Below are 24,702 nucleotides of genomic sequence, written 5' to 3' on the forward strand. Positions count from 1 at the left end.
TTTTGCATAGGTAACCGCTGCGCGCTTCCGCGGTATACCACGTCCAAGGTCTCTGCTGCCAACTTGTAAAGTAGAAGATAGAAACCTCTACGCGTTTCTGCCAAAATACGTTGGCCTTCTTCAGGAGGATTTAGAAAGTCTTGAGCTGCACTGTGTTTCGCTTCCTATATACTGTCATTCCGGAACATCCGGCCCCATGTTGATGGGGTCAAGGGTCAATGTCCACATAACGGGATGTTATCTTAAAGGTTAAAGATGATGGCAATTCCTCATATCACTACTAGTCCCCCACTGCATTCTCCAAAATTGAGTCTGTTTAGTGGGAAATCCACCGAAAAGAAGTAAAATATGAACATTTAAATTCATGCAAATGAAGTTCATATGGGACACTTTGAGTTCCACCCTCATCCCTTTCCCTCATACTCTTTAATAACAAGACATTCTCCTGATTACTCCCATACAATCAACCACTCATCACCAAACAGCAATATGGTATTCACAACACTCTCATATAACTCATTCACCTAGTGACTCAAAACTCTGTGGGTACAACAGCTGTCAATAGTTCTAGATACGGAGGGGATTTCAGGCTGATCAGGTGGTCAGGCAAAAAGGGGAACACTCAGTTAACCCCATACCTCCCACCCTCCAATCATACCGATCCATAATCACTAGTACCTGAAAATTACACTCCTCCCTACAGCTCCTTTGGTTCAATTTTATTCAAAAAAGGCAAACAATTCCATCTCACTATTCAAGCCCTTAGGGATAATGGTATCTATCTGGAAAATCCATTTTGATTCACACCTTGACATCTTCTTGATATAGTCCCCCCCTCTCCCACTCTGTTTCACTACTTCAAGGCCAAAAAAGATCGTTCCTTTGATGTTTCCCCCATGTACCTCCTTATAATGTTTCGACAGGGGGTGTCCCACACATTTCTTTTTTATATTGTTAAGGTGTTCCCCCACCCTACTTTGGAGTGACCTCTTAGTTCTCCCTATATATCTCTTCTGGCAGGGGCATTGTATACAATAGATTACACCACAAGTACTGCAAGTTATGGAGTCCCTAATTTTATACTTTACTAAATCCGGTGCCACAATTTCCAATATTCTACCTGGATTGTCAGTTCTTTTACAATTAAGGCATATCCCACATCTGGTGAATCCCGTTCTTCCTCTCCCCCCTCCACCAACACTGTCCCCCTTTCTTTCATTAGCTGCTGTTGCGATAGAGAGTCCTATATTGGGTGCCTTTTTGAAGACTACCTTGGGGACATATGGTAATTTGTCACCAATAACCTTGTCTTCCCTCAACACATCCCAGTGTTTCCGTATTATATTAGTAACTTTATTTGATTGGGATGTGTATTGTAGGACAACACTGAAATCATTATGGTCCCAGCTTTGATCCACCCTCGGGCCTAATAGGTCATCCCTCTCTTTCCTTCTAATTGCCATTCTGGACTCTTCTATAAGTTCCTCTGGGTATCCCTTCTCTAGGAGACAGCCCACGAGATCATCCGCTTCTCGATCAAAATCTGATAAGTTTGTACAATTCTGGCGGAGTCTCGTGAACTGTCCACCAGGGACATTGTTTAGCCACCGTGGTAGGTGGCAACTTGTGTACAGAATATAGCTATTAACGTCCACTGGTTTATGGAACGTTCTTGACTTCAAGGTACACTCTTCCACATATAATTCTAAATCCAAAAAGTGGACAGTATGTTCACTGATGTCCGCAGTAAATAAGATTCTCCAGTCATTATTATTAATATTCTCAATAAATCTATGTAATGACGGGACACTACCCTTCCATATCATCAGCACATCGTCGATGAAACGACGCCAGAGGACCAGGTCCGCGCCCGGGCCATGTTCTCCATAAACATAGCTCTCCTCCCATAGAGACATAAATACATTTGCGTACGCGGGCGCAAACCTGGTCCCCATCGCCGTCCCACCGACCTGCAGGTACCAGCTCTCATTGAACTGGAAGTAATTGTGCTCCAAAATGAACCTGATTGATTTCAGTATAAATTCTTTCTGAGTTCTCTCCAAGGTCTCATCCTTATCCAGATAGAAACCCACAGCTCCCATTCCTCTTTCATGGTCAATTATAGTATATAGGGACGCCACATCCAATGTGCACATAATCCATCCCTCCTGCCACTGTAAGTCCCCCAAGGTGTTTATGATCTGCTTAGTATCAGTAATATAGGCCTTTGTATTCTTCACTGATTTTTGAAGGAACGTGTCTACATATCTGGAGAGGTTCGCTGTCAGCGAATCCACCCCAGATACTATAGGTCTCCCAGGGGGGTCATTTAGACCCTTATGGATCTTTGGCAGATGGTAAAACAGTGGTCTCCGTGGGAACCCTATGTTCAAAAAGTCATATTCCTTTAGGCTTAGAATCCCACAACTCAATCCCTCGTCCAATATTTGTTTGAAACCTTCTTAAACATAACTTTTACTTCATATTGATTAAAAATCATTTATTCAATTTTTCCATATGTTTCGCTGGGCAGTATAAATCTTCTTTCCCCCAGAGAGCCTTATGTGATACCTGGCCACCTAGGCTTGCTGCCTTCAGGAAAGCAATAAATATATAAACAAGCTGAGTTACATCTACTGGAAACTACTACTACTCCTCCACCAAAACCGACATGTTTCGGCTCATAAAAAATAGAGCCGTCGTCAGGGCATAAATAGTCAAAGTGCTAGGGTGCTAAGTGCATAGTAGTAGAAACACACAGCTAATTACAACGACATAATCAAGGAAAATAATAAATGAGAGATGTTCTCTCAAGCAAAGTCAGCTATCATAATAGCTGAGCCGAAACATGTCGGTTTTGGTGGGGGATTTTTCTTTACTCCAGTAGATGTAACTCAGCTTGTTTATATACAGGATCTTCTCAAAAAATTAGCATATTGTGATAAAGTTCATTATTTTCTGTAATGTAGTGATAAACATTAGACTTTCATATATTTTAGATTCATTACACACAACTGAAGTAGTTCAAGCCTTTTATTGTTTTAATATTGATGATTTTGGCATACAGCTCATGAAAACCATAAATTTCCTATCTCAAAAAATTAGCATATTTCATCCGACCAATAAAAGAAAAGTGTTTTTAAAACAAAAAAGTCAACCTTCAAATAATTATGTTCAGTTATGCACTCAATACTTGGTCGGGAATCCTTTTGCAGAAATGACTGCTTCAATGCGATGTGGCATGGAGGCAATCAGCCTGTGGCACTACTCAGGTGTTATGGAGGCCCAGGATGCTTTGATAGCGGCCTTAAGCTCATCCAGAGTGTTGGGTCTTGCATCTCTCAACTTTCTCTTCACAATATCCCACAGATTCTCTATGGGGTTCAGGTCAGGAGAGTTGGCAGGCCAATTGAGCACAGTAATACCATGGTCAGTAAACCATTTACCAATGGTTTTGGCACTGTGAGCAGGTGCTAGGTCGTGCTGAAAAATGAATTCTTCATCTCCATAAAGCTTTTCAGCAGATGGAAGTATGAACCCACTTTTGAACCAGAAACAGCGGCAGAAGTGCCTGACCTGGGCTACAGAGAAGCAGCACTGGACTGTTGCTCAGTGGTCCAAAGCACTTTTTTCGGATGAAAGCAACTTTTACATGTCATTCGGAAATCAAGGTGCCAGAGTCTGGAGGAAGACTGGGGAGAGGGAAATGCCAAAATGCCTGAAGTCCAGTGTCAAGTACCCACAGTCAGTGATAGTCTGGGGTGCCATGTCAGCTGCTGGTGTTGGTCCACTGTGTTTTATCAAGGGCAGGGTCAATGCAGCTAGCTATCAGGAGTTTTTGGAGCACTTCATGCTTCCATCTGCTGAAAAGCTTTATGGAGATGAAGATTTCATTTTTCAGCACGACCTGGCACCTGCTCACAGTGCCAAAACCACTGGTAAATGGTTTACTGACCATGGTATTACTGTGCTCAATTGGCCTGCCAACTCTCCTGACCTGAACCCCATAGAGAATCTGTGGGATCTTGTGAAGAGAAAGTTGAGAGATGCAAGACCCAACACTCTGGATGAGCTTAAAGAGAACCCGAGGTGTGTTTAAAGAATGTTATCTGCATACAGAGGCTGGATCTGCCTATACAGCCCAGCCTCTGTTGCTATCCCAAACCCCACTAAGGTCCCCCTGCACTCTGCAATTCCTCATAAATCACAGCCATGCTGTGAGGCTGTGTTTACATCTGTAGTGTCAGTCTCAGTTGCTCCCCCGCCTCCTGCATAGCTCCGGTCTCTGCCCCCGTCCCTTCCCTCCAATCAGCAGGGAGGGAAGGGATGCAGGCGGGGACTGGAGTTCTGCAGGAGATGGGGAGAGCAGCAGACTGACACTATAGAGATAAACACAGCCAGCTCTGACAAGCTGTTTGTCAGCAGCGTGGCTGTGATTTATGAGGGATTGCAGAGTGCAGGGGGACCTTAGGGGGGTTTGGGATAGCAACAGAGGCTGGGCTGTATAGGCAGATCCAGCCTCTATATGCAGATAATATTCTTCAAACCCACCTCGGGTTCTCTTTAAGGCCGCTATTGAAGCATCCTGGGCCTCCATAACACCTGAGCAGTGCCACAGGCTGATTGCCTCCATGCCACGCCGCATTGAAGCAGTCATTTCCGCAAAAGGATTCCCGACCAAGTATTAAATGCATAACTGAACATAATTATTTGAAGGTTGACTTTTTTTGTTTTAAAAACACTTTTCTTTTATTGGTCGGATGAAATATGCTAATTTTTTGAGATAGGAATTTTGGGTTTTCATGAGCTGTATGCCAAAATCATCAATATTAAAACAATAAAAGGCTTGAACTACTTCAGTTGTGTGTAATGAATCTAAAATATATGAAAGTCTAATGTTTATCAGTACATTACAGAAAATAATGAACTTTATCACAGTATGCTAATTTTTTGAGAAGATCCTGTATTTATTGCTTTACTGAAGGCAGCAAGCCTAGGTGGCCAGGTATCACATAAGGCTCTCTGGGGGAAAGAATTTTTATACTGCCCAGCGAAGCATATGGAAAAATTGAATATATGATTTTAATAAATATGAAGTAAAAGTTATGTTTTAGTAGGTTTCAAACAAGGTCTAAATATTGTGTTTGTAACCTATACTGGGGCAACTATACCTGGCTAATCTATACTGGAGGCAACTATACCTGGCTAACCTATACTGGGGCACCTATACCGGGCTAACCTATACTGGGGCACCTGTACCTGGCTAACCTATACTGGGGTAGCTATACCTGGCTAACCTATACTGGGGTAGCTATACCTGGCTAACCTATACTGGGGCACCTATACCTGGCTAACCTATGCTGGGGTAGCTATACCTGGCTAACCTATACTGGGGCACCTATACCTGGCTAACCTATACTGGGGTAGCAATACCTGGCTAACCTATACTGGGGTAGCTATACCTGGCTAACCTATACTGAGGCACCTATACCTGGCTAACCTATGCTGGGATAGCTATACCTGGCTAACCTATACTGGGGCACCTATACCTGGCTAACCTATACTGGGGTACCTATACCTGGCTAACCCTCTACTGGGGTAGCTATACCTGGCTAACCTATATTGGGGTACCTATACCTGGCTAACCTATACTGGGGTACCTATACCTGGCTAACCCTCTACTGGGGTAGCTATACCTGGCTAACCTATATTGGGGTACCTATACCTGGCTAACCTATACTGGGGCACCTATACCTGGCTAACCTATACTGGGGCACCTATACCTGGCTAACCTATACTGGGGTAGCAATACCTGGCTAACCTATACTGGGGTAGCTATACCTGGCTAACCTATACTGAGGCACCTATACCTGGCTAACCTATGCTGGGATAGCTATACCTGGCTAACCTATACTGGGGCACCTATACCTGGCTAACCTATACTGGGGTACCTATACCTGGCTAACCCTCTACTGGGGTAGCTATACCTGGCTAACCTATATTGGGGTACCTATACCTGGCTAACCTATACTGGGGTACCTATACCTGGCTAACCTATACTGGGGTACTTATACCTGGCTAACCTATACTGGGGTACTTATACCTGGCTAACCTATACTGGGGCACCTGTACCTGGCTAGCCTATGCTGGGGTACCTATACCTGGCTAACCTATACTGGGACACCTATACCTGGCTAACCTATACTGGGGCACCTATTATACCTGGCTAACCCTCTACTGGGGTATCTATACCTGGCTAACCTATACTGGGGCACCTATACCTGGCTAACCTATACTGGGGTCCCTATACCTGGCTAACCTATACTGGGGAACATATGCCTAGCTAACTTATACTGGGCCACCTATACCTGGCTAACCTATACTGGGGTAGCTATACCTGGCTAACCAATACTGGGGCACCTATACCTGGCTAACCTATACTGGGGTCCCTATACCTGGCTAACCTATACTGGGAACATATGCCTAGCTAACTTATACTGGAGCACCTATACTATTATTATTATTATTTATTGTATTTATAAAGCGCCAACATATTACGCAGCGCTATCCTATGCTGGGGCACCTCTACCTGGCTATCCTATACTGAGGCACCTGTACCTGGCTAACCTATACTGAGGCACTTGTACCTGGCTAACCTATACTGGGGCACATATACCTAGCTAACTTATACTGGGGCACCTATACCTGGCTATCCTATACTGGGGCACATATACCTAGCTAACTTATACTGGGGCACCTATACCTGGCTATCCTATACTGGGGCACCTATACTTGGCTAACCTATACTGGGGCACCTCTACCTGGCTAAACTATACTGGGGCACATATACCTAGCTAACTTATACTGGGGCACCTATACCTGGCTATCCTATACTGAGGCACCTGTACCTGGCTAACCTATGCTGGGGCACCTATACCTAGCTAACTTATACTGGGGCACCTATACCTGGCTATCCTATACTGAGGCACCTGTACCTGGCTAGCCTATGCTGGGGTAGCTATTATACCTGAATATTTATACTGGGGATCTAATAACATTTTCAAGGCTTTGAAAGTCAGAAAACTGAGACTAGGATCTCCATTTTAAAGGCAGCCTGTGGACCATAAAGTGGTGGCTGGATAGTGGAATGGTTAAGAGCTCTGCCTCTGACAAAGGATTAAAAGCTTATCTCTTCCTGTTCAGTAAGTCAACACCCATTCAATAAGGAGTTCTTGGGCGAGACTCCCTGACACTGCTACTGCCTACTGAGCGCGTCCCAGTGGCTGCAGCTCTGGCGCTTTGAGTCTGAGAGGAGAAAAGCGCTATACAAATACTGGAATTATTACTGGAATCATTATAATAGCCAGCGGTTCCTGGAAGTCTGGGGTCATCTGGGTGTACAGCAGCAGCAGGAGGAGTTGATGTATGGCGGCTGTTTCCTCTGCATTGTTTCTATAATCCTCTGTTTATTGGAATAACGGAGATGATGCTGTGCATTCCTATCACCATCTTACTGGGGGATAAACCTGCCGATCGATCCAATTCTAATCCAACCTGATACCTCTACTGTATATCTTCTATATATTATATCCCAAAACCTGAGACTGCAAACATGGCGTTGGTGCTGCACACTCATGACCTTCATAAGAGGTTATCTACTCAGAGCCGGGACAAGGTCCTCCAGCAGCCAAGGCTGAGAGACCAAACTGCGCCCCTCCATCCCTCCCACCCCAGCCGTCACACACTGATTGCTATTAGACTAATAGGTGCCCGAGGGCCCCCAACACCTTCATCTCTAGTTATCTGGCTTGCAGTCACTGTCATGTATCCACTTCTCTTATTTCTCTCTGCTTCAAACACATATAGAAATGACAGCTGAGCTGAGTGCGCCCCCTCCTACACTGCGCCCTGAGGCTGGAGCCTCTCTCGCCTCTGCCTCGGCCCGGCTCTGTATCTACTTACTTAGTATATTTGCCAGAGAGATTGAGTCCCCATATAGTCAATCCCTGATAGACTATGACTATGGTAGGATTAGATTGTGAGCCCCTCTGAGGACAGTCAGTGACATGACTATGTACTCTGTAATGTGCTGCAGAAGATGTCAGTGCTATATAAGTACATAATAATATGGTAGGACATTAGACTAAAGGTAGCCATACACTGGTCGATTTGCCATTAGATCGACCAGTTGAAACCGATCACAATCTGTGGAGCCGCCGCTGCCGCCTGTCCCCCCCCCCCCCCCCTGCATACATTACCTGAAGCTGGCTCCGGGTCCTCTTCTCCGCACTGCACAGCGCACCGAATCCCAGCGTACACTGTGTCACTCCGTGACCAGGAAGTTAATGTACGCTGGGATGGAAGCAAGAGAGAAGCGCGGAGAAGATGCGGAGAAGACGAGGTGAAGATGCCCGGGAGCCAGCGTCAGGTAATGTATAACTGTATCGGATCGGCCGCCGCTAGCGACGCGCTCCCTACCCGCGGGCGATCGACGGAAGTAACCCGCACAGTGCGATCGACGGACCGATCCCATTTCGGGAGGAAATCGGATCGGTGGGTGCGTTTAGTGCATACGATTGGCAGCAGATTCGATCCCAGTGATTGAATCTGCTGTCAGATCGGCGGCAAATCGGGCCAGTGTATGGCCAGCTTATGACTATGGTAGGATTAGATTGTGAGCTCCTCTGAGGACAGTCAGTGACATGACTATGTACTCTGTAATGTGCTGCTGAAGATGTCACTGCTATATAAATACATAATAATAATATGGTAGGACATCAGACTATGGCTATGGTAGGATTAGATTGTGAGCTCCTCTGAGGACAGTCAGTGACATGACTATGTACACCGTAATGTGCTGCAGAAGATGTCACTGCTATATAAATACATAATAATAATATGGCAGGACATTAGACTATGACTATGGTAGTATTAGATTGTGAGCTCCTCTGAGGACAGTCAGTGACATGACTATGTACTCTGTAATGTGCTGCAGGAGATGTCAGTGCTATATAAATACATAATAATAATATGGTAGGACATTAGACTATGACTGTGGTAGGATTAGATTGTGAGCTCCTCTGAGGACAGTCAGTGATATGACTATGTACTCTGTAATGTGCTGCAGAAGATGTCACTGCTATATAAATACATAATAATAATATGGTAGGACATCAGACTATGGCTATGGTAGGATTAGATTGTGAGCTCCTCTGAGGACAGTCAGTGACATGACTATGTACACCGTAATGTGCTGCAGAAGATGTCACTGCTATATAAATACATAATAATAATATGGCAGGACATTAGACTATGACTATGGTAGGATTAGATTGTGAGCTCCTCTGAGGACAGTCAGTGACATGACTATGTACTCTGTAATGTGCTGCAGGAGATGTCAGTGCTATATAAATACATAATAATAATATGGTAGAACATTAGACTATGACTGTGGTAGGATTAGATTGTGAGCTCCTCTGAGGATAGTCAGTGACATGACTATGTACTCTGTAATGTGCTGCAGAAGATGTCACTGCTATATACATACATAATAATAATATGGTAGGACATTAGGCTATGACTATAGTAGGATTAGATTGTTAGCTCCTCTGAGGACAGTCAGTGACATGACTATGTACTCTGTAATGTGCTGCAGGAGATGTCAGTGCTATATAAGTACATTATAATAATACTATGGTAGGACATTAGACTGACTATGGTAGGGATTAGAGTGTGGGCTCCTCTGAGGACAGTCAGTGACATGACTATGTACTCTGTAAAGTGCTGCAGAAGATGTCAGTGCCATATAAGTACATTATAATAATAATATGATAGGACATTAGGCTATGACTGTGGTAGGATTAGAGTGTGGGCTCCTCCGAGGACAGTCAGTGACATGACCATGTACTCTGTAAAGTGCTGCAGAAGATGTTGGTGGTACATAGATATATAATAATAATAATATGGTAGGATATAATGCTGTGAATACACGGTGCGTTTCTGCCGCTCGATTGTCTTTGCCGCTCGATTCCCCACTCGATCCTCTTATCCTTCGCTCGTTTTTCTTATCTTTTTCCATTCACTTCTATCAGAAATAGAGCGGCAAAACAATCGAACAAGAGATCTGACATATCGGAAATTATCTATTGAACCCATCTATCTGCTGCAGAAACGCACTGTGTATTCCCAGCATTAGACAATGACTAGGGTACGACATATATTGTGAGCTCCTCTGAGGACAGTCAGTCCTAGTGATCTTTCACACATCAGTAGTGTCTGAATCACACACCTAAAACAAGCGTGTGGCAAACGTAGTCAGACTTCTGTCAGAAACATCTGATCTGTATGCTTGTTCAGGGTCTATGGCTAGCCTAACAGTAGTAGAGGTAGATGATCAGCAGGGCTGCCAGGCAACTGGTATTGTTTAAAAGGAAATAAATATGGCAGCCTCCATATATCTCTCACTTCAGGTTGTATGCAAACTAAGTATTGGCATCTCACTGACCCTTTATAGTAGTAAGGACAATCTATATAGTACGGGGCTGTGTTTGCTTTGACAAAATATGGGATAAGTGTACTTTATAGAGGAACTTTAACCAAGGATTAAACTTCATCCCAATCAGTAGTTGATATCCCCCTTTCCATGAGAACTCTTTACTTTTTCTCCAATAGATCATCAGGAGGGTCTGTATGGCTGATATTGTGGTGAAACCCCTTCCACCGTGTGATGTCATGACCAGTGCTGGGCCGAAATTACGCATTAGCGTAATTACGCATCGTAATTCACTACAAATGCACCGTAAGCGTTACGTGTAAGGTTACGGTATTACGCGTAATTAATTACGCGTAGACCGTGGGTTACGTTTTACGCGTAACAAATTACGCGTAAGACAGTAAACTCCCATTGAAATTACACAGTCTGCCGTAATCGCGTAATATTACGCTCCCGTATAATATAAAAAAGCCGCCGACTTTAAGGGTTAATAACAAAGCCCCCTTAAGTGGTAAGAGCCTCAAATTTGGAGAATATATTAAGGAGATCAGAAGGAATAAGAGGAAAAAAATTTTTTTCAAAAAGACTTTATAGTTTTTGAGAAAATCGATGTTAAAGTTTCAAAGGAAAAATAGATACATTTAAAAACCCGCCGACTTTAACGGTTAATAGCAAAGCCTGCTTAAAATTTAGAAACACCAAATTTACAGGGTATATTAAGGGGATCAGTGGGAATAAGAGGAAAAAATTTTTTTCAAAAAGACCTTATAGTTTTTGAGAAAATCGATTTTTAAGTTTCAAGGGCAAAAATGTCTTTTAAATGCAGAAAATGTCAGTTTTTTTTGCACAGGTAACAATAGTGTTTTATTTTCATAGATTCCCCCAAGTGGGAAGAGTTTTACTTACTTCGTTCTGAGTGTGGGAAATATTAAAAAAAAAACGACGTGGGGTCCCCCCTCCCAGACCTCTTTAACCCCTTGTCCCCCATGCAGACTGGGATAGCCAGAATGCGGAGCACCGGCCGCGTGGGGCTCCGCACCCTGACTATACCAGCCCGCATGGTCCATGGATTGGGGGGTCTCGGAAGGGGAGGGGCAGCCAAGCTTTCCCCTCCCCCTCCGAGCCCTTGTCCAATCCAAGGACAAGGGGCTCTTCTCCACCTCCGATGGGCGGTGGAGGTGGAGGCCGCGATTTCCTGGGGGGGAGGTTCATGGTGGCATCTGGGAGTCCCCTTTAAAAAGGGGTCCCCCAGATGCCCACCCCCCCTCCCAGGAGAAATGAGTATAGAGGTACTTGTACCCCTTACCCATTTCCTTTAAGAGTTAAAAGTAAATAAACACACAGACACTTTGAAAAAGTATTTTAATTGAACAAAAAACATAACCACGAAAAAAGTCCTTTAATATTCTTAATTAACCATTAATACTTACCTGTCCCTTTAAAAGCCAGTTCCCACGCAATATCCTCGGAAATATACTAATCAGTTACAATGTAACAAAGCTATTACAATGTAACAACTTTGTTACTTTGTAACACCACTGCACCCGACGTCACTCGCCGCCACCGCCGCGTCTGCGCTGACCCGACAGAGCTCTGAGCTATATAGCTCAGAGCTCCCTAAGCATCTTTGTATTTGGGCTCCAAGGAGCCCCATTGGTCCTTAGCAGACCAATGGGGTTCCTTTAAATCAGAAGGAACCCCATTGGTCTGCTAAGGACCAATGGGGCTCCTTGGAGCCCAAATACAAAGATGCTAAGAGAGCTCTGAGCTATATAGCTCAGAGCTCTGTCGGGTCAGTGCGGGACGCTAAGTCCCCGCCACCTCCCGCTGTCAGCCCCGCCCACATCTGTCACCCACATGTCACCCACATGTGGGTGACATGTGGGTGACATGTGGAAGAGGCGGGGAGGACAGCGGGAGGCGGCGGGGACTTAGGAGCCCCATTGGTCCTTAGCAGACCAATGGGGTTCCTTTAAATCAGAAGGAACCCCATTGGTCTGCTAAGGACCAATGGGGCTCCTTGGAGCCCAAATACAAAGATGCTAAGAGAGCTCTGAGCTATATAGCTCAGAGCTCTGTCGGGTCAGTGCGGGACGCTAAGTCCCCGCCGCCTCCCGCTGTCAGCCCCGCCCACATCTGTCACCCACATGTCACCCACATGTGGGTGACATGTGGGTGACATGTGGAAGAGGCGGGGAGGACAGCGGGAGGCGGCGGGGACTTAGCGTCCCGCACGGACCCGACAGAGCTCTGAGCTATATAGCTCAGAGCTCTCTTAGCATCTTTGTATTTGGGCTCCAAGGAGCCCCATTGGTCCTTAGCAGACCAATGGGGTTCCTTCTGATTTAAAGGAACCCCATTGGTCTGCTAAGGACCAATGGGGCTCCTTGGAGCCCAAATACAAAGATGCTTAGGGAGCTCTGAGCTATATAGCTCAGAGCTCTGTCGGGTCAGCGCAGACGCGGCGGTGGCGGCGAGTGACGTCGGGTGCGGTGGTGTTACAAAGTAACAAAGTTGTTACATTGTAATAGCTTTGTTACATTGTAACTGATTAGTATATTTCCGAGGATATTGCGTGGGAACTGGCTTTTAAAGGGACAGGTAAGTATTAATGGTTAATTAAGAATATTAAAGGACTTTTTTCGTGGTTATGTTTTTTGTTCAATTAAAATACTTTTTCAAAGTGTCTGTGTGTTTATTTACTTTTAACTCTTAAAGGAAATGGGTAAAGGGTACAAGTACCTCTATACTCATTTCTCCTGGGGGGGGGGGTGGGCATCTGGGGGACCCCTTTTTAAAGGGGACTCCCAGATGCCACCATGAACCTCCCCCCCAGGAAATCGCGGCCTCCACCTCCACCGCCCATCGGAGGTGGAGAAGAGCCCCTTGTCCTTGGATTGGACAAGGGCTCGGAGGGGGAGGGGAAAGCTTGGCTGCCCCTCCCCTTCCGAGACCCCCCAATCCATGGACCATGCGGGCTGGTATAGTCAGGGTGCGGAGCCCCACGCGGCCGGTGCTCCGCATTCTGGCTATCCCAGTCTGCATGGGGGACAAGGGGTTAAAGAGGTCTGGGAGGGGGGACCCCACGTCGTTTTTTTTTTAATATTTCCCACACTCAGAACGAAGTAAGTAAAACTCTTCCCACTTGGGGGAATCTATGAAAATAAAACACTATTGTTACCTGTGCAAAAAAAACTGACATTTTCCGCATTTAAAAGACATTTTTGCCCTTGAAACTTAAAAATCGATTTTCTCAAAAACTATAAGGTCTTTTTGAAAAAAAATTTTTTTCCTCTTATTCCCACTGATCCCCTTAATATACCCTGGGAATTTGGTGTTCCTAAATTTTAAGCAGGCTTTGCTATTAACCGTTAAAGTCGGCGGGTTTTTAAATGTATCTATTTTTCCTTTGAAACTTTAACATCGATTTTCTCAAAAACTATAAGGTCTTTTTGAAAAAAAATTTTTCCCTCTTATTCCTTCTGATCTCCTTAATATATTCTCCAAATTTGAGGCTCTTAGCACTTAAGGGGGCTTTGCTATTAACCCTTAGGCCTGGAACCCACTGCAAACCGCAAACGCTAAACGCAACCGCTAGCAATTTGTAACAGCGGTTTGCAAGCGGATTCATGCGCGTTTGCGGTCGCGTTTTGCAACATTGTATTTTTTTGCCCAGCGGGTGCGTAGCGTTTTGCGGTTTGCGGTTTTATCCTGATTGGTCGTGTGAATAATTTTTCATTTTGTTACATTGCGCTGCACCGCAAAACGCTAGCAGAACCGCTCAGTTTAGGTTTTGCTGAGCGTTTCCACTAGCGTTTCAATACTTTACATTGAAGCGCTAACGCTCCCAAAATGCTGCAGGTCCTGCGTTTGCGTTTCTGAGAAACGCAAACGCTCCTGTGGAAGTTGCCCCATCCATTAACATTAGCACAGCGTTTTGGCAAACTGCTAGCGTATCGCAGTGCTGCCAAAACGCTGCTAAAAGCGCTCCTGTGGGTTCCAGCCCTTAAAGTCGGCGGCTACCTAACATTGATCCATGCGTCAACTTTTCCGCTTGGCAGCATGACCTTACGCATTAATTGCTAGTAGGAATTTACGCGTAAGCCTATAACGTAACAACTTGAATTACGGTATTCTTACGCGTAATTGCGTAAGGGCAATGCGTAATTACAGACATGTACCGAAATTGAATGTCTATGCCGTAAGCGTAATTTCGTAATGCGTAATAGCGTAAAATTACGCGTAATGATCCGTAAGCGTAGCTTTTTCCATTACGATCAGCACTGGTCATGACCATGGTCCTGACAATTTGCTGTCTGTGAATCTCATTGCATTGTGGGAAATAACAGCTTTTTCCAACTGCCAAGCAACCAGTATCTCCCTCTGCGCATAAAACTGTCAGCAACTAACATTCCGTACGGATCACCTGGCAGAACTAATGATGTCACCACCAGTGATACATTTCAGAATGTAAATCAGGGAATGTTTTTACAACTGGCAAACACTGGCTAAATAATCTATAAATGAATATTGTAAACAATCAGCAATTTTATTCATTGTTATTTTCACTACAGTTCCTCTTTAAAGTGGACCTGAACTCTTGCACAGGGCAGAAGGAAAACATAACAGAAAGGCACCCTGTATGTATTTAGAGAGTTTAGCCTGTCTAATTCCCCCTCATCTGTGTCTAATCCCAAGTTGTAATTTGATGTCTCCCCTGTGTCACCTGACAGCCACGGCAGATAAGCTCATTTGAAAGCACAGGATGTTAACGATATCTCTGCTTCCATGAAAGCAGGAAGTAGACACACGGCAGATTTTATGCAGGATTTGTATCAGCTGTAAATAACAAAGAAATGTTTTATTATAGAGTTATTATGATGTTGTGTATCTTTTATAGCAGAGAGGAAGTTCTGAGTTCAGATCTGCTTCAAATATAAGACGGGAGCAGTTTTTTTATTCCAATAGGAATTCACGTGTTATGTGGGGTAATTTATTGCCGTCCGGCGAGGGCCGCGCGGTGATTTATAACGCGCAGTGACGTATAGCGGGAATTATGTGAAGTAATGGAATTGGAAATCACACTGCAGAATAGCGTCTCCTCGCTCAGGTTATTCATCTGTAGGAAGACGGAGGAAGCCGCAGGCCAGAGAGACTGTTCCCTTCTTGTATTAGGAACAGAAGAGAATAAACGATGGAAATTATGAATTAATAAAATTCTGATTAAAGATCTCCAGTAGAAGAAACTACAGTACATTCATAAAGGGGCCAAACATGGGACTCGCTCTGCACTGCTGGCTTCTTATTATCTACGTACATTCATCAGCTTCTTCATCAGCTAGGGGCAAATACAAGGACAGTAGACTATGACTATGGAAGGGATTAGATTGTGAGCCCCTCTGAGGACAGTCAGTGACATGACTATGTACTCTGTAATGTGCTGCAGAAGATGTCAGTGCGATATAAATACATAATAATAATATGGTAGGACAATAGACTATGACTATGGAAGGGATTAGATTGTGAGCCCCTCTGAGGACAGTCAGTGACATGACTATGTACTCTGTAATGTGCTGCAGAAGATGTCAGAGCTATATAAATCAATAATATGGTAGGACAATAGACTATGACTATGGCAGGATTAGACTGTGAGCTCCTCTGAGGACAGTCAGTGACATGACTATGTACTCTGTAATGTGCTGCAGGAGATGTCAGTGCTATATAAATACATAATAATATTATGGTGGGACATTAGACTATGACTATGGTAGGATTAGATTGTGAGCTCCTCTGAGGACAGTCAGTGACATGACTATGTACTCTGTAATGTGCTGCAGAAGATGTCAGTGCTATATAAATACATAATAATAATATGGTGGGACATTAGACTATGACTATGGTAGGATTAGATTGTGAGCCCCTCTCAGGACAGTCAGTGACATGACTATGTACTCTGTAATATGCTGCAGGAGATGTCAGTGCTATATAAATACATAATAATAATATGGTTGGACATTAGACTATAACTATGGTAGGATTAGATTGTGAGCCCCTCTGAGGACAGTCAGTGACATGACTATGTACTCTGTAATATGCTGCAGGAGATGTCAGTGCTATATAAATACATAATAATAATATGGTGGGACATTAGACTATGACTATGGTAGGATTAGATTGTGAGCTCCTCTGAGGACAGTCAGTGACATGACTATGTACTCTGTAATGTGCTGCAAAAGATGTCAGTGCTATATAAATACACAATAATAATATGGTAGTACATTAGACAATGACTATGGTAGGATTAGATTGTGAGCTCCTCTGGGGACAGTCAGTGACATGACTATGTACTCGGTATAATGCTGCAGAAGATGTCAGTGCAATATAAATACATAATAATAATATAATAGGACATTAGACTATGACTATGGAAGGGATTAGATCGTGAGCTCCTCTGGGAACAGTCAGTGACATGACTATGTACTCTGTATGATGCTGCAGAAGATGTCAGTGCAATATAAATACATAATAATAATATGGTAGGACTATGACTACGGTAGGGATTAGATTGTGAGCCCCTCTGAGGACAGTCAGTGACACGACTATGTACTCTGTAAAGTGCTGCAGAAGATGTCAGTGCTATATCAATACATAATAATAATAATAATAATAATAATAATAATAATAATAATAATAATAATAATAATAATAATGTGGGACATTATACTATGACTACGGTAGGATTAGATTGTGAGCTTCTCTGAGGACAGTCAGTGACATGACTATGTACTCTGCAAAGTGCTGCAGAAGATGTCAGTGCTATATAAATACCTAATAATAATATGGTAGGAACGTTAGACTAGGACTATAGTAGGATTAGACTGTGAGCTCCTCTGAGGACAGTCAGTGACATGACTGTGTACTCTGTAAAGTGCTGCAGAAGATGCTACTGTATATAAACATATAATAATATTAATAATAATAATACATAACATAAAAAGCATTGCATAAACCACTAACCATGACTTTGTTCCCCTGGGGGTTGAAGTTCACAGTTTCACATCCAGCGTAGCAGGGAGAGATGTACTCCACGCCATCTGAGCCACAGATCGGGTTGAAGGCTGTGCTGGAGCAACCACACTTGCTGCTGCATTGACTCACATTGTGCCACAGTCCAACACTAGTAAAAAAAATTTATAAAACGGAATCCTCCAATGAGCCAATCAAGTGTATTCAACCAAAATAAACTAGTATGTGTTAGACCCAGGGCATAGGAATATTGTCCAAAGTTATTTGTTTATCTCCTACCCTTTTAAATAATCACAAACACTGGTTCACATGACAGCCAGGGGCCCCCAAACCACCATGCGATACCCAGAGGGAAGTGCGAGCGAGCCCTGGACCTCTCACAACCAGGGATCTCACCCTCACTGCCTCTGAACTGAATGCTAACTGCAACACACACAATTTGCTCACTCCCAGCTAAAGCACTTTATTTGGTCAGCAGGCGCCAAACGGGCTAGCCCACCCGCTGCTCTTGCACGCGCCCGCACGTCGCTCGTGCACGCACCCGCATGCCCGCTGCTCCCTCCGCTCTACACAGTCTCTGCGTTCCTGCCTGCACTCCTCCAGGAGGCCGCCCGCTGCTCGTGGACGCACCCGCATGCCCGCTGCTCCTGCACGCGCGAGCCATCCTCCCTCTGCTCTACACACTCTCTGCGTCCCTGCCTACACGGACGCACACACACAGGAAGTCAGGGACGCAGAGACACTTGCATATTATTATAGAGGATTACATATAGTATTGGCTGACTGGCACCTGCTGACCAAATAAAGGTAGGAAAGTGCTTTAGCTGGGAGCGAGCAAATTGTGTGCGTTCCTTTTAAATAATCCACAAATACTATTTGGGGTTTTTACCCCCTCACCCGCACCCAAGGGAGTGGTCACATGACATATTCCAACCCATTCCAACCCTCTCCTCCAGGAGTCCACTCCCTCCCCCCGCCTGCCTTGGATGCTGCTGAGTAAATCCACTCGTCCCCGGAAGGGGTGAGGTTACCTCATGTGGGGGTCGGCATACGGACTGGCGAACTGCTGAGTGGAGCATCCCAGGAAGAGCAGCGGCACAGCAACGAGGACGCAGCACAGCAAGCCAAAGACGCACACCGCCCCGCACTGCCTCAGCGACAGCCGGTACCTCTTCATGATGACTCCGCCCAGAACTATGCCGAGCATGGCCCCCGGGACGTTCACCGAACCTGTGGAGAAACATCAGAACAGTGAATAAAACATGCCGCAGGAATGCTGCACTGAAATCAGGCCTAGATTTACATCACAGGAGCTTATAGGCACAGATGTCCTGGCACCCTAGACTCCACCCTCCATGAACCCTACAAATACCTACCGAACCGTATGGCAAGTGTGCTGACTGTCCCACCTGTCACTTCTCCCTTACTTCCCTTGCCTGTCTCCACATCTTTAGAGAACCAATTCTATTGGCCTTCTCTAGCTAGCACCGTCACAAACCTCCTCTAGGGGCAGGAGTAACAGCAATTCTACTGACAAACTGTCCATACAAGTACAGTTACCTTTCCACTGACCAGGCTCAGGTACGAATACTCCTGTTACTGAAACAGTGCTCAGTTTAGTACAGACATGCTGCTTGGCTACAGGAGGTAGGCAGTGAGCACCCTGTTCTGTTCTATGGAGAGAAAAGAGGGAGGGGGTATTAAGCAGAAGCTGAGGGGCAGAGCAGCTGCCCTTACAATAGTGTATTTTCAATCTTACTCAATTAGACACCTCTCTGAACAATGTCATGGGACAATTCTACCTATACTAGAGTTTCACCTGAAATGATCATGAACGGTTGTTCTAAGTCTAAGACATCTGACATCTGGGCATATCTCATGAACAGGAGCAGTTGCATTTATAGTGACCCTCTTTGGGCTCATATGCAATAGAAAAATGATGACAAACAGTAGTGGTGGGCAGAAATTACGCCTATGCGTAATTACGCATAGTAATTCGCAACTACGCATCATAATTGTAATGTGAAATTCCACATGGAAACGTAATCACTAACTGTAATTAGGTGTAATAGCGTAATTTACATGTAATTTTGTACACAAACATTTTTACGCATACAAATAGTTTTTTTTAATTGAAAATTTAGCACCGCATGTGCAGTATACTGGCCGATGAGCACAATTATTTTTTGTCACACAGGAACGCATTTTTCGCATGAAATATTTAACGAATAGCCGCACGTGTACAATATACTGACTGATGAACGCACATTTTTTTCAGCACACTAACGCATTTTTCACATTAAATATTTAACTAATAGCCACGCATGAGCAGAACACTGGCGAATAGATGCGACTATTGCTATGCATTGAATGCGAATTAAGTGTAATCAAAGGCGTAATTCTGATTCACAAAATTTTGCGTAAACGTAGTTGACCCATTAAAAGCACCACTAACTAACAGTTCATTTTTAATCTAATGCTGCTGAGTGGGAGTGAGCAGGCAGCTCAGGGTTGCTCTGCAGGAAATAAAAACAACTTTCTTTTTCTTTTTACAAAACTACTTTAAAAAGTAGTTCAATTTAAATAGAACTCTATGGCCTCACTAAGCAGTTTAGACTAGCCTAATGATGGTTTTCAGTCTGATGGTTTGGTGTAAATCAGTTGCATCAAGAAGGAATTCATTAATAATTTCCGGATGTTTTTAGACCTGGTCTAAAACATTCGCTAATTAGGTCGGTAAAGCAGGGGAAATGATCAAAAGATGCAATTCACAAAGGAGTAGGTATGACTGACATCCTTCTCCTCTGATGAGCTCTCCTCTGGATACAAATAAACTCCTTCATAATTAATTCAAAAGGTTCCATCCTCACATCTAAAATACCTCACAGAATTACTTTACCGACAGAAATCAGCTGGTCTAATCTCTGTCAGAAAAAGTGGGCGTGGTTATTCCTTGTTTGCCTTGTGAATAATTTCCCCCGTTTTACCGACCAAATGTTTTAGAACAGGTCTAAAACATTACACCAAACCATCAGTAGACTAAAAACCATGAGTAGACTAGTCTAAACTGCTTAGTGAATTGAGGCTTATGTATTGGAAACATACAAGAACAACCTGTGCCTGGACTATGGCCTCAAACAGGACATTCCACAAGAGTTTTCAGAACCACCATTAAAAGTTTCTAGGAGCGTTTGGCATTCAGTTGGTGGCGCTGCTACACACAGTTAAGAATGCACTTCGGAAAAATAATGTGTGGAAATAAAATCGAAGCTGCGAGACGACCTGTCTGTTCCCAGCAGAACAGCTTTCTGTGCCTCACAAGCCTTCAGGATCAAGTGAGGTGACTTATTTCATGAACTGAAGACTCGGGCCACAGAGAGGAAACAGAAGAACAAAAGTATTAAAATGAAAGAGAAGGAAAGAGAAATACAGCAGAGGAGAGAAAAGAGAGGATATAGAAAAGAAAGTGAAATGAGGAAACCTCATGTTTCCACGAAATTAAGACATCCCAGTGTTCTCTGAATTTTTTTCCAGCCGGGTGGCATGGAAAAGTAGCTGGGTGGGGCAAGACGGTGGAATGCGCAACTCTGCTTACCACATATGAGGAAGTGAGTCGATGTTAGCCGGGTGGTCACTAAAATTAGCCGGGTGGAGCACCCAGCTAAAAGTGTCTGGGGAGAACACTGAACCCCTGAAAATAAGCACTAGCAGGAATTTTGAGCATGCTTGGAATATAAGCCCTACCTCGTAAGTAAGCTCTAGCAGCAGTAAGGGGAAAAAGTATGTGACTTGTGTTATTACTGGAGCCGATGGTCTTGCAGGTGGGACCATGACTCCATTATTGGACCAATCCCTGCACTCGCTCTTACCCAGCAAGTGCAGTGATCAGCCTAATAACAAAGCCATGGTCCCGCCTGCAAGACCATCGGTTTCAGTAATAACACAAGTTGCCATTTTCTTCCCCATAGGCTGAAGCTCAGGGACACAACCGCACAGAGCTGGGGGGGGAAAAAAGAGGATGCAGGGGGACATCGGAGGACACAGCAGACAGAGCGGCATGGAGCTGGTGGTTAGAGGAGGATGCAAGGGCGTACATCAAAAAAGGGCGTCGGGAAAAAAGGGCGCGTGGTGTAAACGATAAACAGTATTATCGTTTATAGAAATATTGTGTAGAATTTCGTTTAGAAATAGTGTTTTAAGAATTTATAAATCACTAAATAATGTGTATGAGATCGGCAATTCTTAAAACGTTAATCTTCCCTGTTTGTAAACTGAAACTTATATTTACGTTTGTTAAAAACCCTCCCTGTACCTATCCCTAACCCCTAGACCCCCTGTTGGTGCCTAAGCCTAAGACCCCCTGTTGGTGCCTAAACCTAAGACCCCCCTATTGGTGCCTAAACCTAAGACCCCCCTATTGGTGCCTAAACCTAAGACCCCCCAGTTGGTGCCTAAACCTAAGACCCCCTATTGGTGCCTAAACCTAAGACCCCCCTGGTGGTGCCTAAACCTAAGACCCCCCTGGTGGTGCCTAAACCTAAGACCCCCCTGTTGGTGCCTAAACCTAAGACCCCCTATTGGTGCCTAAACCTAAGACCCCCCTGGTGGTGCCTAAACCTAAGACCCCCCTGTTGGTGCCTAAACCTAAGACCCCCCTGTTGGTGCCTAAACCTAAGACCCCCTATGGATAATAATGTTTTACAGACATTAATAAATAAAAAATGTAAATAAAAAAATGTAAATAATTTTTTTGGGTGGATAATAATGTTTTAGAAATGTTTTAGAAATAGTGATTTATTATCTTTATAAACGTTATTTGTCACAGGCTCATTTTGTAAAGTTAAATCATCACAAACATAGTTATAAATCCTTAAAAATCTCCGGGCGCCGTTTGTTAAAACGTTAATAATCTCCAGCGCCTTTTTTCCCTGTTCGGTGCCCATTAAACGATATTTATAATGGGAGTGAATGGGGCGCCCTTTTTGTCGGGGGACACAAAGAGGACACGGGGACAGCAGAAGACCCGGAAAAACAAGGCTACAGGGGATAGAGGACGTCATAGGGAGACCAAGCGGACATTAAAGTTACAAGGGGGACACAGGGGCACACGAGAGGTGGATACAGCAGAGGAAGAGGCGGCACAGTGGGGAAGGCGGGAGGACACACAGCACAGGAACTTGTGTGTTCAGAGAAATATAAGACATCCCCTGAAAATAAGCCCTAGCGCATATTTTAGAGCAAAAATTAATATAATACAGTGTCTTATTTTCGGTGAATCACGGGTAAGAGAGACAAGATGCAATGGAGAGATAATATGAAAAGGACAAGAGAAAGAAGAGGTGACAGAGAGAAAGAAGAAAAATAAGGAAGAGGACAGAGAAGAGAAGCAACATTAATAAAGGAGAGAAGAGATGAAATACAGAGAAGAGAAAAGGGAAGATGAGAGAGAAGCGATGAAATAAGCAGAGAAATAAAGAAGAGTAGAGAGATGGGATTAATTAGAGGAAAGAAGAGGACAAAGAGATGAAATAAACAAGAGAGGGGAGGGAAGTGGAAGAGAGAGAAGAGATTGAATAGAAGAAAGACAAAAGAGAGGAGGGAGGAGAAATGAAACAAAGGGAAGTCAGGAAACAGACATGAATGAAAGCAGAAATAAGATATACAGTAGAGAAGAGAAATAAATACCCGGGAAATTAGAACAAGATAATGCAGATAGACGTATTTACAAATAGCTTATTTTAATGATTTACCGACTTCTTGGCTATAAGTTACTATTTTACTCTAAAATTACTTCTGCATCATGTAATGTGTAACACAGGCTAGAAATAACGAATGGTTCGAGAGTTTGAGGTTCTCCCCCGAGGGGTCCAAAATATTCCCTCCATATTCCTGGTACTCACCAAGCATTAGGTTGGCCATGGAGGCGGTGAGGGTGAACTGTCTCTCCAGAAACTTGGCCATGAACGTGGCCAGTCCGCAGACCATGGCAGAGAGATTTGCCTGAGCCAAAACCACCAAAATAAATATCGGGTTCTTCAATGTCCTCAATAAAACTTTTGGAAAAACTGAAAAAAAAATAATAATTTACAATTAGCTTAAAATTACAATTATCTTAAAGGGTAACTGTGAGATTTAAACATACCCCTATGGGTTACTTACCTTGGGGAAGTCTCTGGATCCTAAAGAGGCTTCTCCAGGCCTCCTCCAAAGTCTCATTCCAGCAATAGGACCCCTGAAAGTCCGCTTGTTGGCGCATATCACTGCCTTGCGCATGCACGCTAGCTCTGTCCTGCTCAGCTTACTTTGGCAGTAGCCGGGTCAGATCGAATCTGTGCTACTGCGAAGGCCGAGCCAGCTGGCTATTGCCGAAGAAAGCCGATCGGAACAGAGCTGGCGTGCATGCGCAAGGAGGTCGCTCTTTGGGGGTTCTAGTGCAGGAGGACAGGGGAAGCCTCTTTAAGATGTGAACGCACGACCCATTTCTGCATATCAATGGAAAAGTCCCCTTGCCCCCTCCTCCCTCCCCATCTCAGGTACACTTTAGAGAGGAACCGGAGTACACACAGTTTTGAATATATTGCACCCACGGCATTATAAATAGACAATACAACAATGCTACCTAGATAAACCTCACCCAATGTTGAATATTTCTAATAAGTGGCTTGCTGTATTAAATACAGCCTACCATCTTAAAGTTATAAAAACGTATTAGTTCGTTTTCTTAGCTATCTATGCAAAAGAGCTTCTCTGAGCTAGTCGACCCACTGGGTCTACTACAGACCTGTTTTCTGAAGTACTTAAAGGGAATCTGCGGGGAGAGGGATATGGAGGCTGCCATATTTATTTCCTTTTAAACAATACCAGTTGCCAAGCAGTCCCCCTGATCCTTTGTCTCTAATGGCCCATACTCACGGGCACATTTTTGGCATGTCGCTAGCACACGGGAGCATGTGCGCGACATGCCGGCGATAGCTCGTCGCCAGGTCCCTCCGCATACACACGGCGGAGGGACCTGGCAACTGATGCGGCAGAAGCTGTCGCTGTTGTCCCTCCCCCCGCCGGAAGCACCGTCTATTTGCAATTATGTTGCTGTCGCTAGTCCGCGTACTCACGCGGACTAGCGACAGTTGCGGCGGAGTTGCGGTGGCGACTGTCGCCAGGCGATTGACCGCGATAATCGCCTG

General features: G+C 44.3%; 1 protein-coding gene across 3 annotated transcripts in view; it reads right to left on the reverse strand.

Annotated features, from left to right (window-relative positions):
* SLCO2B1 (solute carrier organic anion transporter family member 2B1) overlaps positions 1–24,702 on the reverse strand; it is a 191,017-nt gene that overhangs the window by 18,640 nt on the left and 147,675 nt on the right. For all 3 annotated transcript variants that reach the window (XM_068266579.1, XM_068266580.1, XM_068266581.1), the window contains exons 9-11: positions 23,419–23,583; positions 18,550–18,748; positions 17,510–17,669 (exon numbers count right to left, since the gene is read on the reverse strand). In XM_068266579.1, the coding sequence (XP_068122680.1) occupies positions 17,510–17,669; positions 18,550–18,748; positions 23,419–23,583 (524 nt within the window). The remainder of the gene's footprint in view (positions 1–17,509; positions 17,670–18,549; positions 18,749–23,418; positions 23,584–24,702) is intronic.

This window comes from Hyperolius riggenbachi, chromosome 2 (assembly GCF_040937935.1).
Source record: "Hyperolius riggenbachi isolate aHypRig1 chromosome 2, aHypRig1.pri, whole genome shotgun sequence".
Classification (NCBI taxonomy): domain Eukaryota; kingdom Metazoa; phylum Chordata; class Amphibia; order Anura; family Hyperoliidae; genus Hyperolius; species Hyperolius riggenbachi.